Source organism: Chiloscyllium plagiosum, unplaced genomic scaffold (assembly GCF_037043375.1).
Source record: "Chiloscyllium plagiosum isolate Xiang-an unplaced genomic scaffold, Cpla_swu_hap1 HiC_scaffold_1, whole genome shotgun sequence".
In the NCBI taxonomy this organism is placed as follows: Eukaryota; Metazoa; Chordata; class Chondrichthyes; order Orectolobiformes; family Hemiscylliidae; genus Chiloscyllium; species Chiloscyllium plagiosum.
Genome location: NW_028270139.1, coordinates 130,780,327 through 130,797,493, shown reverse-complemented (window position 1 = coordinate 130,797,493; position 17,167 = coordinate 130,780,327). Strand labels below are relative to the sequence as shown.

The window sequence follows — 17,167 nt, the reverse complement described above, 5'->3', positions numbered from 1 at the left end:
ATTACTTGGATTCATAGCTAAACTGATTAACAGTTACTTTCCAACAGAAGGACAAATCAAAAATACCTGTGCTTGTTAAGCTATTTGTCACAGTTTTGATCTTTAATGAGGAGAGTGTGCATAGTACCAGAGAGAGGAGTCACACTGGAGGTGGATTGCCCTTAGTGGCGAATCAAACAGCAATGGAGGAGAGCCATTGCAGGGTGGCAGCAATCCACCCTGGCACAACTACAGGCAATAGGTAGTCACTCACTCCTTAGGGTCACATGGAGTGATAGCCATGATATTCCAAGGCGTTGCTCCTCCAATAGGTTCAAGCTTGGCCTGTATATCCTGTGTGAATAACCAAATGTTTTGCCAATCCTTCAGCATCAATCTGTCATGTACATGTGTAATCTGCTGCTCCTCCCCAGAAGGAAGCTGTTGTGGCTCTCTCTCTCACACATAAGCTCTCCTTCTGTGAGCTCATCTGAAGGTGGGTCATGTGTCACCACGAGCCTTTAAAGCACACATGCCCTCAGCCCCTGTTCTATAAAGGGTTCCAGTAATTATCCATCTTTAATAGTTCTGGTTGTACCAGTTTCACTGAGCTGCTTCACTTCTCTGACCTCAGCCATGCCAGTTTCGGCCTTTACAGCCCTGAAATTCTGGTGGGTTTAGGCCTTACAGACTTCCTGCTGCATTCTCAACTCTTCAGAGATGATTGTTTAGGAACCGATTGACATCAATTTTTGAGGATTACCAGGATACCAACAATCAATTAGGTTCCTGCCACTGCACATTTCCAAAATGGCACTCAGCAGCTGGGAGAAAGAAAGAGAGGATTGCAGATCCTGAAGATCAGAGTCGAGCGGTGTGGTGCTGGAAAAGCACAGCCAGTCCTGCTCCTCGGATACTGACTCACCAGCTGTGCTTTTCCAGCATTATACTTTGACTCTGGCACTCAGCAGCCCCCAACTCCGGCCACAGGAACGGAGAGCCAAGGGTGGAATCACATTGGCAAATTAGCCTGAACTGTATCTTTACACTCCCTCGACGTAAAATTAACTTCTAAAGGCCTAAGAACCTCCTGCCAAAGTTACGATTTATAGAATGTTGTTGCGCAGGGGCTTCAGGTCACAGAGCTCACGTCACTTTGCATAAATAGCACAATGTGGGCTGTATTAAAACTCTCTGGAAGACTTATGTGGGCAAAAGGAGTGTGCATACGAACAAGACAGTTATATTTGGTCAGGATCAAGAGTGTGGCACTGAAAAAGCACAGCAGGTCAGGCAGCATCCGAGTAACAGGGAAATCGATGTTTCGGGCAAAAGCCCGACATCAGGAATTTTCGATTTTCCTGCTCCTCGGATGCTGCCTGGCCTGCTGTGTTTTTCCAGCACCACACTCATGACTCTAGTCTCCAGCGTCTGCAGTACTCACTTTCACTTATAATCGGTCAGGGCCAATCCCGAAATCAAAGCCTGCCATACCTAGGATTATTATGTATAACTGTATTCAGAATGAAAGCACAATACAGAGTTACTTTGAAAACCAAGCCTGATGACAACTTGAGTCTTTGCCTCCTCCTTGACCATCCCATCTTGAACCCAAATTCATAGTGTGGCATCAAACCACAAGAGAAATAGTATCACCTTGGTCAACGTATATATTACTTACGAGAATGCAGATTTCTCATCATTTGGCTTGATGCAGCGGACGTAGTGCGGTGTTGTAGCATTCAGGGTTTCCATGAGTAGTTGCAAAGAGTTCCGAAACTAAACAGACACACAGATTTTTTTACTTAAGTATAAACACACACATACACACGAGAGACTGAAGGCTCCTCAACATAATATTAGCTGTTATTTGCTATGACAATGAGAAGTAGAGGGATCTTTTTCAGCTTTATCATTTAAATGGTAAACTGGTTGAGCACAAGTCTGACCTGCTATAAAATCATCACCCTTTTCATTTTCATTGGAGAAAAGAAAACAAGAACGCCAACGGTCTTCTCACAGCAGAGAGCGGCGCGAGCAGGGCGGAAGTGAGGTTGGAGCGCAGAGCTGGTCGGGAAGGTAGGTGACTGATATTTGAGTGGGTGTGTTTTAGACCTCAGGCCCTACATAGTAGGGCCTCCCTCCCATCCTCCTCCTCTAACCTAATTTTAAAGTCCACAGGTAAGCTACTCAGTGTTCTTGTTTTCGGAGACGAGGTGTAGAGTAATGGCAGCACAGGCAGTGGAATGTTCCTCCTGCAGGATGTTCGAAGTAGGGGTGACCACTGATACTCCTGCCGACTTCATCTGCAGGAAATGCAGTCAGATCCTGCTCCTCACAGAACGAGTTAGGGAACTGGAACTGGAGTTGGATGAACTGAGGATTATTCGAGAGGCTGAGAGGGTGATAGATAGAAGCTACAGGGACATAGCTACGTCAGAGAACACAGGTAGCTGGGTAACAGTTAGAGGTGGGCAGGGGAGGAAGCAGGCAGTGCAGGGATCCCCTGTGGTCGTTCCCCTAAACAATAAGTATACCGCTTTGGATACTGTTGGGGTAGCAGGGGTAAGCTGCAGTGACCGGGTCTGTTGCGCGAGGTCTGGCTCTGAGACTCAGAAGGGAAAGGGGGAGAGGAGGAGAGCGCTAGTTATAGGAGACTCTCTAGTTAGAGGGACGGACAGGCGGTTCTGTGGACATGGGCGAGACTCTCAGATGGTTTGTTGCCTCCCGGGTGCCAGGGTCCGAGACGTCTCGGACCGTGTCTTCAGAATCCTTAAGGGGGAGGGTGTGCAGCCAGAAGTCGTGGTGCACATTGGCACCAACGTCATAGGTAGGAAGAGGGGTGGGGAGGTCATTCAAGAGCTCAGGGAGTGAGGCTGGAAGCTAAAAGCTAGGACAGACAGAGTCGTCATCTCTGGGTTGTTGCCGGTTCCACGTAACAGTGAGGCAAGGAATAGGGAGAGAGTGCAGTTGAACACGTGGCTGCAAGGATGGTGTAGGAGGGAGGGCTTCAGGTATTTGGACAATTGGACTGCATTCTGGGGAAGGTGGGACCTGTACAAGCAGGACGGGTTGCACCTGAACCAGAAGGGCACCAATATCCTGGGAGGTAGGTTTGCTAGCACTCTTCGGGGGGGGTTTAAACTAATTTGGCAGGGGGATGGGATCCGGACTTGTAGTCCAGCAAGTAGGCTAGCTGTTTGTCAGGATGTCCAAGAATGTAGGGAGGCTGTGAAGAAGGTAGCACTGACAGGGAATACTTGCGGACACAGAGATGGGTTCAAGTGCGTATACTTCAACGCAAGGAGTATCAGAAATAAGGTGGGTGAACTTAAGCCGTGGATCAGTATCTGGGACTACGATGTTGTGGCCGTCACGGAAACGTGGATAGAAGAGGGACAGGAATGGCTGTTGGAGGTTCCTGGTTACAGATATTTCAGTAAGATTAGGGAGGGTGGGAAAAAAGGAGGGGGGGTGGCGTTGCTAATTAGAAATGGTATAACGGCTGCAGAAAGGCAGTTCGAGGGGGATCTGCCTTTAGAGGTAGCATGGGCTGAAGTCAGAAATAGGAAAGGTGCAGTCACCTTGTTGGGTGTTTACTATAGGCCCCCCAATAGCAGCAGAGATGTGGAGAAACAGATTGGGAAACAGATTTTGGAAAGGTGCAGAAGCAACACGGTAGTAGTCATGGGCGATTTCAACTTCCCAAATATTGATTGGAAGCTCTTTAGATCAAGTAGATTGGATGGGGCGGTGTTTGCGCAGTGTGTCTAGGAAGCTTTTCTAACTCAGTATGTAGATTGTCCGACCAGAGGGGAGGCCATATTGGATTTGGTACTCGGTAATGAACCGGGACAAGTGATGGGCTTGTTAGTGGATGAACATTTTGGTGATGGTGACCACAATTCTGTGACTTTCACCTTGGTTATGGAGAGAGATAGGTGCGTGCAACAGGGTAGGTTTTACAATTGGGGGAAGGGTAATTACGATGCTGTAAGACAGGATCTGAGGAGCATAAGTTGGGAGCATAGGCTGTCAGGGAAGGATGTCGTGGAAATGTGGAACTTTTTCAAGGAACAGATACGACGTGTCCTTGATATGTATGTACCTGTCAGGCAGGAAAGAAATGGTCGTGTGAGGGAACCTTGGTTGACGAGGGAGGTTGAATGTCTTGTAAAGAGGAAGAAGGAGGCTTACATAAGATTGAGGAAACAGGGTTCAGACAGAGCAGTGGAGGGATACAGGATAGCCAGGAGGGACCTGAAGAAAGGGATGAGGAGAGCTAAGAGAGGGCATGAAAAATCTTTGGCGGATAGGATCAAGGATAACCCAAAGGCATTTTATGCGTATGTGAGAAACATGAGAATGACGAGAACGAGGGTAGGTCCGATCAAGGACAGTAGTGGGAGACTGTGTATTGAGTCGGAAGAGATAGGAGAGGTCTTGAATGAGTACTTTTCTTCAGTATTTACGAACGAGAGGGACCGTATTGTTGAAGAGGAGAGTGTGAAATGGACTGGTAAGCTAGAGGAGATACTTGTTAGGAAGGATGATGTGTTGGACATTTTGAACAACTTGAGGATAGACAAGTCCCCCGGGCCTGATGGGATATATCCTAGGATAATGTTGGAAGCGAGAGAGGAAATTGCAGTACCGTTGGCAATTATCTTTTCGTCTTCACTGTCAATGGGGGTGGTACCAGGGGACTGGAGAGTGGCGAATGTTGTGCCCCTGTTCAAAAAAGGGAACAGGGATAACCCCGGGAATTACAGGCCAGTTAGTCTTACTTCGGTGGTAGGCAAAGTAATGGAAAGGGTACTGAGGGATAGGATTTATGAGCATCTGGAAAGACACTGCTTGATTAGGGACAGCCAGCACGGATTTGTGAAGGGTAGGTCTTGCCTTACAAGTCTTATTGAATTCTTTGAGGAGGTGACCAAGCATGTGGATGAGGGTAGAGCAGTGCAGGGTAGAGTAATTTTTATTAATGACTTGGATGAGGGAGTCGAAGTGTGGGTCAGTAAATTTGCAGATGATACGAAGATTGGTGGAGTTGTGGATAGTGAGGAGGGCTGTTGTCGGCTGCAAAGAGACTTAGATATGATGCAGAGCTGGGCTGAGGAGTGGCAGATGGAGTTCAACCCTGCCAACGGTGAGGTTGTCCATTTTGGAAAGACAAATAAGAATGCAGAATACAGGGTTAACGGTAGGGTTCTTAGTGAGGTGGAGGAACAGAGGGATCTTGGGGTCTATGTTCATAGATCTTTGAAAGTTGCCACTCAGGTGGATAGAGCTTGTAAGAAGGCCTATGGTGTATTAGCGTTCATTAGCAGAGGGATTGAATTCAAGAGTCGTGAAGTGATAATGCAACTGTACAGGACTTTGGTTAGGCCACATTTGGAGTACTGTGTGCAGTTCTGGTCGCCTCACTTTAGGAAAGATGTGGAAGCTTTGGAGAGGGTGCAGAGAAGATTTACCAGGATGTTGCCTGGAATGGAGAATAGGTCGTACGAGGATAGGCTGAGAGTGCTAGGCCTTTTCTCGTTGGAACGGCGAAGGATGAGGGGTGACTTGATAGAGGTTTATAAGATGATCAGAGGAATAGATAGAGTAGACAGTCAGAAACTTTTTCCCCGGGTGCAACAGAGTGTTACAAGGGGACATAAATTTAAGGTGAAGGGTGGAAGGTTTCGGGGAGATGTCAGGGGTGGGTTCTTCACCCAGAGAGTGGTGGGGGCATGGAATGCGCTGCCTGTGGGAGTGATAGAGTCAGAATCTTTGGTGACCTTTAAGCGGCAATTGGATAGGTACATGGATGGGTGCTTAAGCTAGGACAAATGTTCGGCACAACATCGTGGGCCGAAGGGCCTGTTCTGTGCTGTATTGTTCTATGTTCTAAGTGAACCCTAAGCCCAATGAATGCACACAGTTCAAATGGAGGGTCTCAATGGCAGTCTCTTTGAAAAGAGTAGTGCTTCCTATTTGATACGGAAAGCGGACTCTATAGTTAAGATCTGAAGTTATTCAAGTTAATGAGAAGTCCGGAGCACTGCAGAGCTCCTAAAGCTTGCCACCTGTCAATAATCATCTGAAGAACAAGCAGTAGTTATGATACAAGGATTGTAATGAATGAAGTCAGAGTAGTAAGAAAAGATGGGGCCGGCGGAGATTCTATGAAGGTCGTGAGAGTTCTAAGAGGTGAGCACAGAGGCTTAAACAACATAATGGGCGTGAGTAAGAATTTCCCCCACTACACTGGAATGTATTTGGTGTCTAAATTAAGTAGAAACCATCTGGAAAGGAACTTAGCACCACTGATGTACAAGATTTTTGATGAAGATGGAGACCCTGGAAGTAAAGAATGGAAGCATATCCAAGTAGCTGTGCAAGTCCACCAATTTCAATAATCTCCCAGGTTTTAGCTATTTAGACACAACGATTTGGATTTTACATTGAAACTGGGCTTCCCACACTCTGGCTTAAATGAGATAATTTACCTGCCGATAGCATGCGTCCTGATTTACCGATCGATCTACCCGAATTCCCACCCATTGGTTTCCTGTAAAATCTAGGCCAATGTCATGAAAGCAATGACTTCTAATCTCTGATTACGTCACTTCAAGCTCGAACCATTTCCTGTTTTCTCTTTGAACAGTTTACATGGCATTCTCGTGCATGTGTATGTGCGTTACGCATGTATGCCTGCTGCTATGATGGAGCTCTCACTGTGGGTATGACTTTTCATTTTGAGTTTACATGTAATATTTTCCAGCAGTTAACTTCAGGGTCAAGCACCTCTCATTAGCTATATAATACACATCAATCGTCACAATACTGTGATGACCTAGACTTTAGAACTTGCTTTGTAGTCACTTACTATTCTCGACTCAGAATTTAATCCTTGCTTATTACCAACTGTTTAATCCAAATCTTCATGAGAAGTACTGGCCTAACTTCCAAGTTAAAGTACTCAGAGGCAGAGTTGGGTGCGCCCTCCCTTTAACTACTTTCCTTAAAATGCTACAAGTATAACTAACAATCAGAGTCCTGGTTTGCAGAGAAAGCCCTTCCACACTGTTCAAAACTCCAAGATAGACAAAAGCTATAGGTTTTACATGCTACAGGTAAAAGTTGCAGTGGGGAAAGCCAAGAGAGAATCATATCAGAAGAAAGAAAATCAACTCTTTAGAATAGCAAACATTGGCAAGAAAACGTGTCAGAACAAGTTAAGATTCCCTCAATTTTACAATACATTGTTGAATCAGTCGATTCAGTAGGGAGGGGAAATTAGCCAAAATAATGTATGTACCTGAAGTCCAACTGTTTTCTTGTGCTCTTTATTGGGTGCTTTCATGGCAGGTTTGAGTGGTCGAATGCTTATTTTCGAAGTTTTCGTCTTTATGTTGGAAGTCGCAGGTTCCTTCTCTCCCTGGAAGAGGTCAGCTACCAGCTGATACTGAAACCAAAAGGGGTGCAATTGAAAACAAATCACTTTATACAGAACTAAGAGATTCTTCCCATCTCCCCCTCTTGCCCCAGCAAGAACAAGCGGCAAAAGGTACGATCAAATTATTGAAGATGCTGGAATCTGTACTGAAAACAACCAATGCTGAAGATCACAGTGGCTCAGCTGGCAACCATGGAAAGAGAGCAAGCTAACATTGACTCGAGATGGCTGATGAAAGTATTGGGATATAAGAATTGGAGAAAAATATTGTTGGAGAATAGGAGAGGGGTTTAATCTGATTTCTCTTCAAAAGAGCTGATGCACTCAAATGTTCTCCTTCTGTGTATAGTATCCTGCTATTCTATGCACTGGAGCCTTGATGCATTGTGTTTCCCCACCTTAAGGGTTACCAAATGTAATTTCATTCCCATTCAAAACAGGTCATGAGATGAGGCTGAGCAGAATTTTAATAAGCTCCACAAAATGCAGTGAATTTACTCCCCGAGCCTTTCAAGAAAGAATAAGAGTGAAACACTGCAGATATTGGAAATCTGAAACAAGCTGGGGTAAACAGATCTAGTAGCCCCTGTCGGAACAGAAATAGAGTTAACATTTTGAGTTCAGTCTGACTGCTCTTCAAAGCCCTGAAGAGTCATACTGGGCTTGACACAGCAACTTTTTCTTTCTCCACAGTCATTGCCAGATCTAAGTTTCTCCGGCATTCTGCGTGCATACTGAAGAATGTTTCTTCCTCACTTCACTGAAATCCAAATAATAGAGCACAGTTGTTGCATTTACAGAGCTATATTAGAGGAAACATGGATCTAGCACAGCTTTAGAGGATTACAGGCTGACTAGGAAGCAGCTCAGAAATGGACTGAGGAGAGCCAGGAGGAGGCATGAAAAAGACTTAGCAGGAAAGATTAGGGAGAACCCAAAGGCATTTTACTCATACGCGAGGAATAAGAGAATGATCAGGGAGAAGGTAGGGCCGATCAGGGATAGCGTAAGGAACTTGTGGGTGGAGTCTGAGCAGATAGGGGAAGCCCTAAATGGGTTTTTTGCTTCGGTTTTCACTAAGGAAAGGAACCTTGTGAATGAGAACTTTGAGGAGCTGGGATGCAGGCTTGACCAGTTCAAGATTGAAGAAGTTGATGTTCTGAAAATTTTGGCAAACTTTAAGATTGATAAGTCCCCATGGCCAGACCAGATTTATCCTAGGTTGCTCCGGGAAGCGAGAAAGGAGGTTGTTGAGCCGCTGGCAAAGATCTTTGCCTCCTCACTCACCACGGGAGTTGTACCGGACGATTGGAAGGAGGCGAATGTTGTTCCTCTTTTCAAGAAGGGGAATAGGGAAATCCCTGGTAATTACAGACCAGTCAGTCTTACATGTGTGGTCAGCAAAGTTTTGGAAAGAATTCTGAGGGATAGGATTTATGATTATTTGGAAAAACAGAGTGATTAAAGGCAGTCAGCGTGGCTTTGTGAGGGGCAGGTCATGCCTCATAAATCTTATTGAGTTCTTTGAGGAGGTGACGAGACAGGTCGCCGAAGGTCAAGCAATGGATGTGGTGTATATGGACTTCAGCAAGGCATTTGATAAGGTTCCCCCATGGTAGGCTCATTCATAAGGTCAGGAAGTATGGGATACAGGGGGATTTAGCTATCTGGATTCACAATTGGTTGGCCGACAGAAGTTGCAGATGGAAAGTATTCTGCCTGGAGGACAGTGTTGAGTGGGGTCCTGCAGGGCTCTTTCTTGGGCCTCTGCTCTTTGTAGTTTTCATAAGTGACTTGGATGAGGTGGTTGAGGAGTGGGTTAGTAAATTTGCAGATGACACAAAGGTTGGAGGTGCCGTCAATAGTATCGAGGGCTATCGTCGGCTGCAGCGTGACATAGACAGGATGCAGAGCTGGGCTGAGAAATGGCAGTTGGAGTTCAACCTGGATAAATGCGAAGTGATGCATTTTAAAAGGTCGAATATGGAATGCTAAGTATAGGATAAAAGACAGGACTCTTGGCTGTGTGGAGGAACATAGGGATCTTGGTGTTCAAGTGCATAGATCCCTCAAAGTTGCCACCCAAGTGGATAGGGTTGTTAAGAAAGCATATGGTGTTTTTTGGCCTTCATTAACAGGGGGAATTGAGTTTAAGAGCCATTAGGTTTTGCTGCAGCTCTATAAAACCCTGGTGATACCACACTTGGAATATGGTGTCTAGTTCTGGTCACCCTAACATAGGGAAGATACAGAGGCTTTGGAGATGGTGGAAAGAAGGTTTACTGGGATGCTGCCTGGACTGGAGGGCTTGTCTTACGAAGAGAGGTTGACTAAGCTCGGACCTTTCTCTCTGGACAGGAGGAGGAAGAGAGGTGACCTGATTGAGGTATACAAGATAATGAGAGGAATAAATAGAGTCAATAGCCAGAGACCTTTCCCCAGTCCAGGACTGACCGGCACGATGGGGTCATCATTTTAAGATATTAGGAGGAAGATATAGCGGAGGTGTCAGAGGTACGTTCTTTCAGCAGAGTTGTAAGTGCATGGAATACATTGGCAGCAGTGGTGGTGGAAGCAAAGTCATTAGAGACATTTAAGTGATTACTGGACATGCACATGGACAGCAGTGAATTGAGGGATACATAGGTTAGGTTATTTTATTTTAGATTAGGAATAATCCTCAGCACAACATCATGGGCCAAAGGGCCTGTTCTGTGCTGTACTTTTCTATGTTCTGTATTTCTACAACAGGAGTTTGGAAAATCTTCAGTTTACTTCATCTCTTGGCATTTATATGCAGCAGTCTGTCCATGAACAATGCGCTGAAAGAACAATGATCTCTCTCTTCTGAAGTGAAAGGGTGAAAACATTATGCTACCTTTCCATTGAGGCCTCAAGGTATAAACATGCTTTCCATCTAAACGTCAATTCTTCAATTTTGATTTCTTTTAAAAGGAGCCATTATTTGTGACCGCTGTCTACTGATGCAGAAGGGAAAACTTGACAAATGGCTCAGGGGAAATCAACTCACTGATGTAGAGTGGTCATTGACAGAAAGGGTTATTAAACCAGCTGCCAGCTGCTGATAAGAAACCTTCAGGTAAAATATGATAGAGGAGTTTAACTTGATTGACAAACTAATCAAACTTCAGGAGATTTTTTTCTTCCGATAAGTAGCAAAATGGTTTTCCAACAACAGAGTCAAAAAGCAATGCATCGAAAAAACAATTTTCTTTGCAAAAGGGAGAACTTTAACAGTTACATGAAAGTATTATGCATTGATTACCAGTTTTCATTTTTTCACAGTTATCTGAAATTATTTAAGGCTGGCCCACCACGACCTGAAGCAATTTACACTCACAATTTGACTCAAAATAAGACAAAAAGTCACAAGTTAAAGAGAAAGTCTGGAAGCCAGGAGTTAAATGTAGTTTGCGAGGTCATAAGTCTTATGGATTTTGAACATTCAAAATTCAATTCAGAGTCTGTATCAAGATTGGTAACAGATGAGTCAACAATCTAATGCACCATCGCTGGATTAGGAAAAAGGTGGGAGGGAGACAGTGGCACAAAAATCACTCACGTCCCTCACTCCTAACTGTTACCTCAATGGCCTTACTCGAGGTATTGTCATTCCTCCTTCTACCCTCTTCATAACCTGACCCGTGATCAAATAACCTACCAGCACTTGCTCGACAGACATGCCAAATTCAGTCAGGAAAGGTGTGTGTATGCATGTTTGTGTATCAGTGTGGGGCTGAGTGGCGTTGCAAGCATGTGCATGGGGGACTGCACACCTGCAAGGGTTGGGGGCATGTACATGGGGTATGAGCACAGGAGTTGGGAAATGGGGAGGGCTGGTGTGATGGTGGTGATATGATTGTGCTGACCAAATTCTACCCAAATGACTCATTGCTCACAGAGAGTCAATGATGAAGAAGTCTCAGCACACAAAGAGGCTTAACTTGTACCATATAGCTACCAATATAGGAACAGCCAAACCTGAATGCACAAGACAAGAACAAATTTGCATTTTATTTACAAAGTCATGGAGTGGAGGGCCAAAATTGCTATTTTGCAATAAATTGGATGATTGAACTTCAAACCGGTTATAGAGTCAGAGTCTATAACAGCATGGAAAAAGTCTCTAGACCAATAGTCCACACAACTATGTTCCCACACTAAACTAGTCCAACATGCCTGCATTTGGCCCATATCCCTCCAAACTTTCCCTATTCATGTACTTATCCAATGTCTTTTAAACATTGTAACTGTGTTTGTCTCCACTACTTCCTCTGGCAGTTCATTGTACACACAAACCACTGTATAAAAAAGTTGCACCTCATGTCCTTTTTAAATATTTCCCCTCTGACCTTAAAATATGCCCCCTAGTTTTGAAATCCCCAACCTAGGGAAAAGGCCTTTGCTAGTCATTCTATCGATGCCCATCATGATTTTATACACCTCAAGGAGGTCACCCCCAACCTCCTATGCTCCAGTGAAACAAAAATCCCAGCCTTTCCAGCAGATTCTTATAACACCAACCCTCTACTTGCAGCATCCTGGTAAAACTTTACTGAACCCGCTCCAATTTAATACTATCCCTCCTATAACAGGACAATGAGAATTGCACACCTCCAGAAGAGGTCTCAACTTCAACATGATGTCCCAACTCCTGTGCTCAATGGGCTGAGCAATGAAGGCAAGCACACTAAATACAGTCTTAAATCACCCTGTCGAACTGTGGTGCAAATTTCAAAGAATTATTAGCATGAACCCCTAGGTGTCTCTGTTCTACAATGCTACCCGGGGCCCCACCATTAACTGTAAAAGCCCTGCACTTGTTTGTTTTACCAAAATGCAATACCTCACACTTATCCAAATTAAACTCCATCTGACACACCTCTTTCCATTGACTCAACTCATCAAGATCTCTTTGTAATCTTAGATACTCTTCTTCACTGTCCACTATACCATCAAGTTTGGTGTCATCTGCAAACTTACCAACCATGCCTCATACATTCTCATCCAAACCATTTATATAAATGACAGTTAAATTCCTCTGTTCAATTCATCTTTCACCCTTTTGAATGACAAAGTCCATTATCACTACACAGCATCACTACAGGATCACAGAAATACTAGGGTGCATAGGAGGCCACTCAGCCCATCATGCTTGCACCAGCTCTTCAAACGAGCATCATTACCTCGTATTAACCTCATGCTTTTTCACTTTAGACCCGTGCACATTATTTCTATCCAAATAATCATTCAATATCCTTGATTGCTTCAACTGAAAATTGAAGGTACAATTTTCCACTGCACCTCGAGGCAATGCATTTCATACTCTGACTACTTGCTATGTGAAAAAGATTTTTCTCACTTCAACTTTGCTTCTTTTATACATCATTTTAAATCCATGTCCTCTCATTGTAATCCTTCCCTGAACGCAGGAACATCTTATTTACTCTATCCAGCTTACTCATGATTTTGAAACCTCCATCAGATCTTCATTCAACCTCTTCTCTCCAGGGACATCAGACCCAATTTCTTCAATCTGTCTTCATAAATGAAGTTTCTCATTCCTTGAACCATTTGTGTAAATCGCTTATATGCTGTCTCCAATGCATGAGTGTTTCTTGGAAATGAAGGAATAATATGCCCTAGAATTGATTCCATGTAGTTGCTACATAAGAAACTCTACATTTTATACTATATAACTCTTAACTTTATAGCTAGCATTAAACTATAAGCTACTGTTTAAATTCCATGACTGTCAACCTTAAACAGGGTTTTAACATGCTTCCAATGAAGGAACTTAATTTAAAAAAAAGCTGAAACTGAATCCTCATTGAGTCAGCTGAGCCTTTGTTTTAGGAGCATATAAAAATAGCCAACTTAGTGTAACTAAGCATTTGAGTATGACTCACAGTAGTGTTCCAAAGTTAAGTGATTAAGGAAGTGACAGGAAGGGAACAAGTTTCTCTTTTTTGTCATTGGCTTTGACTTTAACTTTGTCAGCACTCAGGAATTGAGATTATGTTGCTACAGGAGAAGAAGCTACTTGACCAAGTCTATTCTATCCCAAAGGTTTAATGTAGCAAAGCAACAAGTGGTTAGGTTAATATGTAGAAACAACTAAGCAGTAAATAATTCTTTGGAATATGTAACAATGGCAAGACAATCGATGTGTCTCAGTTACAGCACATGGAGCTCCTGCATGTCAGTTTGGTGTATATCAAACATGTCTTGAATCAAACATTCAAGTTTGAGCAGCTTTGGTGTAGATATTATGAGCAGGACGCTGAACTACAGAGACTGTGACATATCAGGGAGGGGGAACCTTTTCTGGATTATTTGTGGCAGGAAGAGCCATTTCCCTTCTTAAGGCTGAGTCATCAGATTTGCTCAGTGTCTGGGACAGGAGCATGAAACTGGAGGAAGGTAACAGGACCCAGAGGGCAGAAGCCTCAGCCATCGCAATTACCTAACAAAGGCTTGAGGTTCATTCAGCCTGTCTGGGTGAGAACGAGGACTGCGACGGGGTGGATGAACTAAAGAGGAACATGGCACTGTAGTGCAGGAAGCCATCAAAAGGTGACAGTAAGAAGAATGCAGTGGTAGTACAGGATGGTATAGTGAGAGAGATGGACACTAGTCTCTGCAGTAATGATTGTGGGTCCAGATGACCATATTGCCTGACCATTGTCAGGGTTTGGGACATCTGCTAAGGAGCTGGAAAAGAACTTGCAGCAAGAGGGGGATGATCTAGTCATGACAGTCTACATCTGTACCAAGGCATTGGTAGAACAAAGGACATGGTCCTGCATCATCAACATGAGGAGCTAGCATTAGAATTAAGGAGCTGAACCTCAAAAGTAATTAACTTTGCATTATTAGCAAAGTCACAGCCAAACTGGGTTAGAGACACAATGTTATGGCTCAGACTGGGGAGTGCGAAGTGGGTTCCAGTTCATGGGACAAGGACACCAAGTGAAACTGGGATCTGTACCGAAGGGGTAATCCCTCCTTGTCCCATGCTGGAGACAGTGCTCTTGCATGCCACCAACTAGGGAAGTAGAGAGGATTTTAAAATAAACAGGTGACAAGGTGGGAAGGTGCAGTAAATCAAAGAAGTCTTGTTAATGCCAGGGAGGGGTGTGAAACTTTACACACCAGACTACGTATCTCTCATAGTGCTGTGTAACGTACAAATATGGAGTGAAGCATTCGTTGCAATAAGAGGTTAATGGGGATACATTTTCTTTAGTCTACTTAATAGGCAATAAATACACAATTGTTTAGTCAGTGTTGATTTACAGCGAACAAAAAAAATCCAAAAGTTTGTCATTCGTAATGATGAATTTGGAAATTTCAGAATGTGGAATTAAGCCCTGATGTTGCAAAATATTGGGAGTTTGCTCATTCATAAAACACCCTTTTATACATATCAGTACAATTTCATCTACATTTGTGTATAACTTCATTCAGCATTAGAGAAACTCTGAAAAGGAGTCAGATCAGACCCAAAAACTGTTAATTGTTTCTCTCTATAAAGATGCTTCGAGATCTACGGAGTTTCTCCAGTATTCTGTTTGCTACAGCTTTCTACCAATTACTGCATTTTGCCTTTATTCGAAGCTATATTGTTTGCATGGAGTATTCCACAGTAATTTTCAAATGAAGTCTATTAAAATGAGTGCAAGCAATGGCTTCAAAAAGTGTGGCACTGGAAAAGCACAGCCGGTCAGGCAGCATCTGAAGAGGAGAGTTGACTTTTTAAGCATAAGCTCTTAATCAGGAACATTGCGGGGGGTGGTGAGGTAACTGGTGAAAACTGACATCAGAATCAATGTTGCTTTCACCAGTTTCCTCATCTCCTCTCTCCCAACCTCATGTCACGTTCAACAGTCCAACTCAGCACCACCCTCTTGACCTGTCCATCTTCCTTTCCACCTATCCGCTTCACCCTCCTCTCCGACCTAGCACCATCACTCCCCACCTTCATCTACCCATAGCATTCCTAGCTACCTTCCCCGTACCACCACCCATTTATATATCTGCCCCCCTTGGGGCCCCCACCCACATTCCTGATGTAGAGCTTATGCTTGAAACGTCATCTCTCCTGCTCCTCGGATGCTGCCTGACTTGCTCTGCTTTTCGAGCACCACACTTTTTGACTCTGATCTCCAGCATCTGCAGTCCTCACTTTCTCCTAGCAAGTAATGGTTTGTACAGTCAAACCAGTTAGAAAACATCTCTCTCAACCAATGATGGCAATAAGTAACTTTCATTGGACCCCAGAATTATGAAAATGACCAACACAGTTATTCAGCAAGGCTTATTTTGCTCCAGCCACATACTGATAAGAGTTGATCCTTAATTTGTCCTTAGTGAATAATTATGGAACCAACATCTACTCCTTTTTTAGTTAATTATTTTCTACTTTCATTATTCACCTTTATCAACGGCTTTCACTTGCTTCAAGCAATTCAATAATTCACCATTTGGATAGATCATTGACTATGGACAATGTGCATCCACATTTGAAGATACAGCAAATAAATAATTTAAATTACAAGAACAACAAAAGTATTTGGATCTGTCCTCTAAAAAAAATGTACTTCAAAATCCTTCAATAAAACTTCAAGATTATTATTGAAACTTACAAAATTAATCCATACTAATTGTTCATTAATTATGAAAGAAAGTAGCAAAGAATAGTTAACAATAAGCAAAGATGCACCAGAGAGGGGGGAGAGAGACAGAGACAGCGAGAGAGAGAGAGAGAGAGAGTGAATCAGGTGGACATATTTTATCCATCCAGTATTATGAATATTCTCCCCAATTTGGATACAACGTGTTTATTTTAATCTGAAAGGCAGCTAGTAAATGATCATACTGGATCCAATCATTACTCAATTTTACATTATTCTAAAAACAGTAAGACATCACCCAAATACATGTCCTAAACACCACACCATCATTTCAGTAAATGTATTTTAACATGCACTCAAGTAATATGCCTTCCACCTGCATATAGGTAAACAATTGATAAATAAATTTATCAATCTATACAGTCTACGGAATGCATTTTAGATTCACAGTGAAAGATCATACTGCATCAAAGCAAATCCCAGAAGTACATCAAACTGAAGAATTATTAGGAGAAAGTGAGCACTGCAGATGCTGGAGATCAGAGTCGGGAGTTTGGTGCTGGAAAAGCACAGTCAGTCAAGGAGCATCCGAGGAGGAGAATCGACATTTTGGGCATAAGCTCATCATCAGGAATGAGGCTTGTGGGCCGGGGCGGAGAGATAAATGGCAGGCGGTGGGGGGAGGCAGTTGAGATGAGATAGGTAGATGAAGGTGCTGGTGAAGGTGATAGAGGAAAGTGAAGCAGATAGATGGGAAGGACGATGGTCAGGTCAAGAGGGCTGCATCGAGTTGGAGGCTTGAGACTGGGATAAAGGTGGGGAGAGGGGAAATGGGGAAACTGGTGAAATCCACATTAAACCCACGTGGTTGCAGTTTCGTAAGGCAGATAATGAGGCATTCTTCCTCCAGGCATGGTTAGCAATTGATGGACCTGCATGCCCTTGGTGGAGTGAGAGGGAGAGTTAAAGTGTTCAGCCATGGGGCCATGGGGTTGGTGGGAGTGGGTGTCCCAGAGATGTTCTCTCCGGCGACCAACTAACCACGGACATCTACTACAAACCCACCGACTCCCACAGCTACCTA

The 17,167-nt window shown here is 43.7% G+C and overlaps 1 protein-coding gene across 4 annotated transcripts in view; it reads right to left on the bottom strand.

The window, feature by feature from the left end:
- myo5b (myosin VB) overlaps positions 1-17,167 on the bottom strand; it is a 274,037-nt gene that overhangs the window by 89,829 nt on the left and 167,041 nt on the right. For all 4 annotated transcript variants that reach the window (XM_087990689.1, XM_087990700.1, XM_087990695.1 and 1 more), the window contains exons 15-16: positions 7,289-7,435; positions 1,661-1,758 (exon numbers count right to left, since the gene is read on the bottom strand). In XM_087990689.1, coding sequence (XP_087846815.1) covers positions 1,661-1,758; positions 7,289-7,435 — 245 coding nt within the window. The remainder of the gene's footprint in view (positions 1-1,660; positions 1,759-7,288; positions 7,436-17,167) is intronic.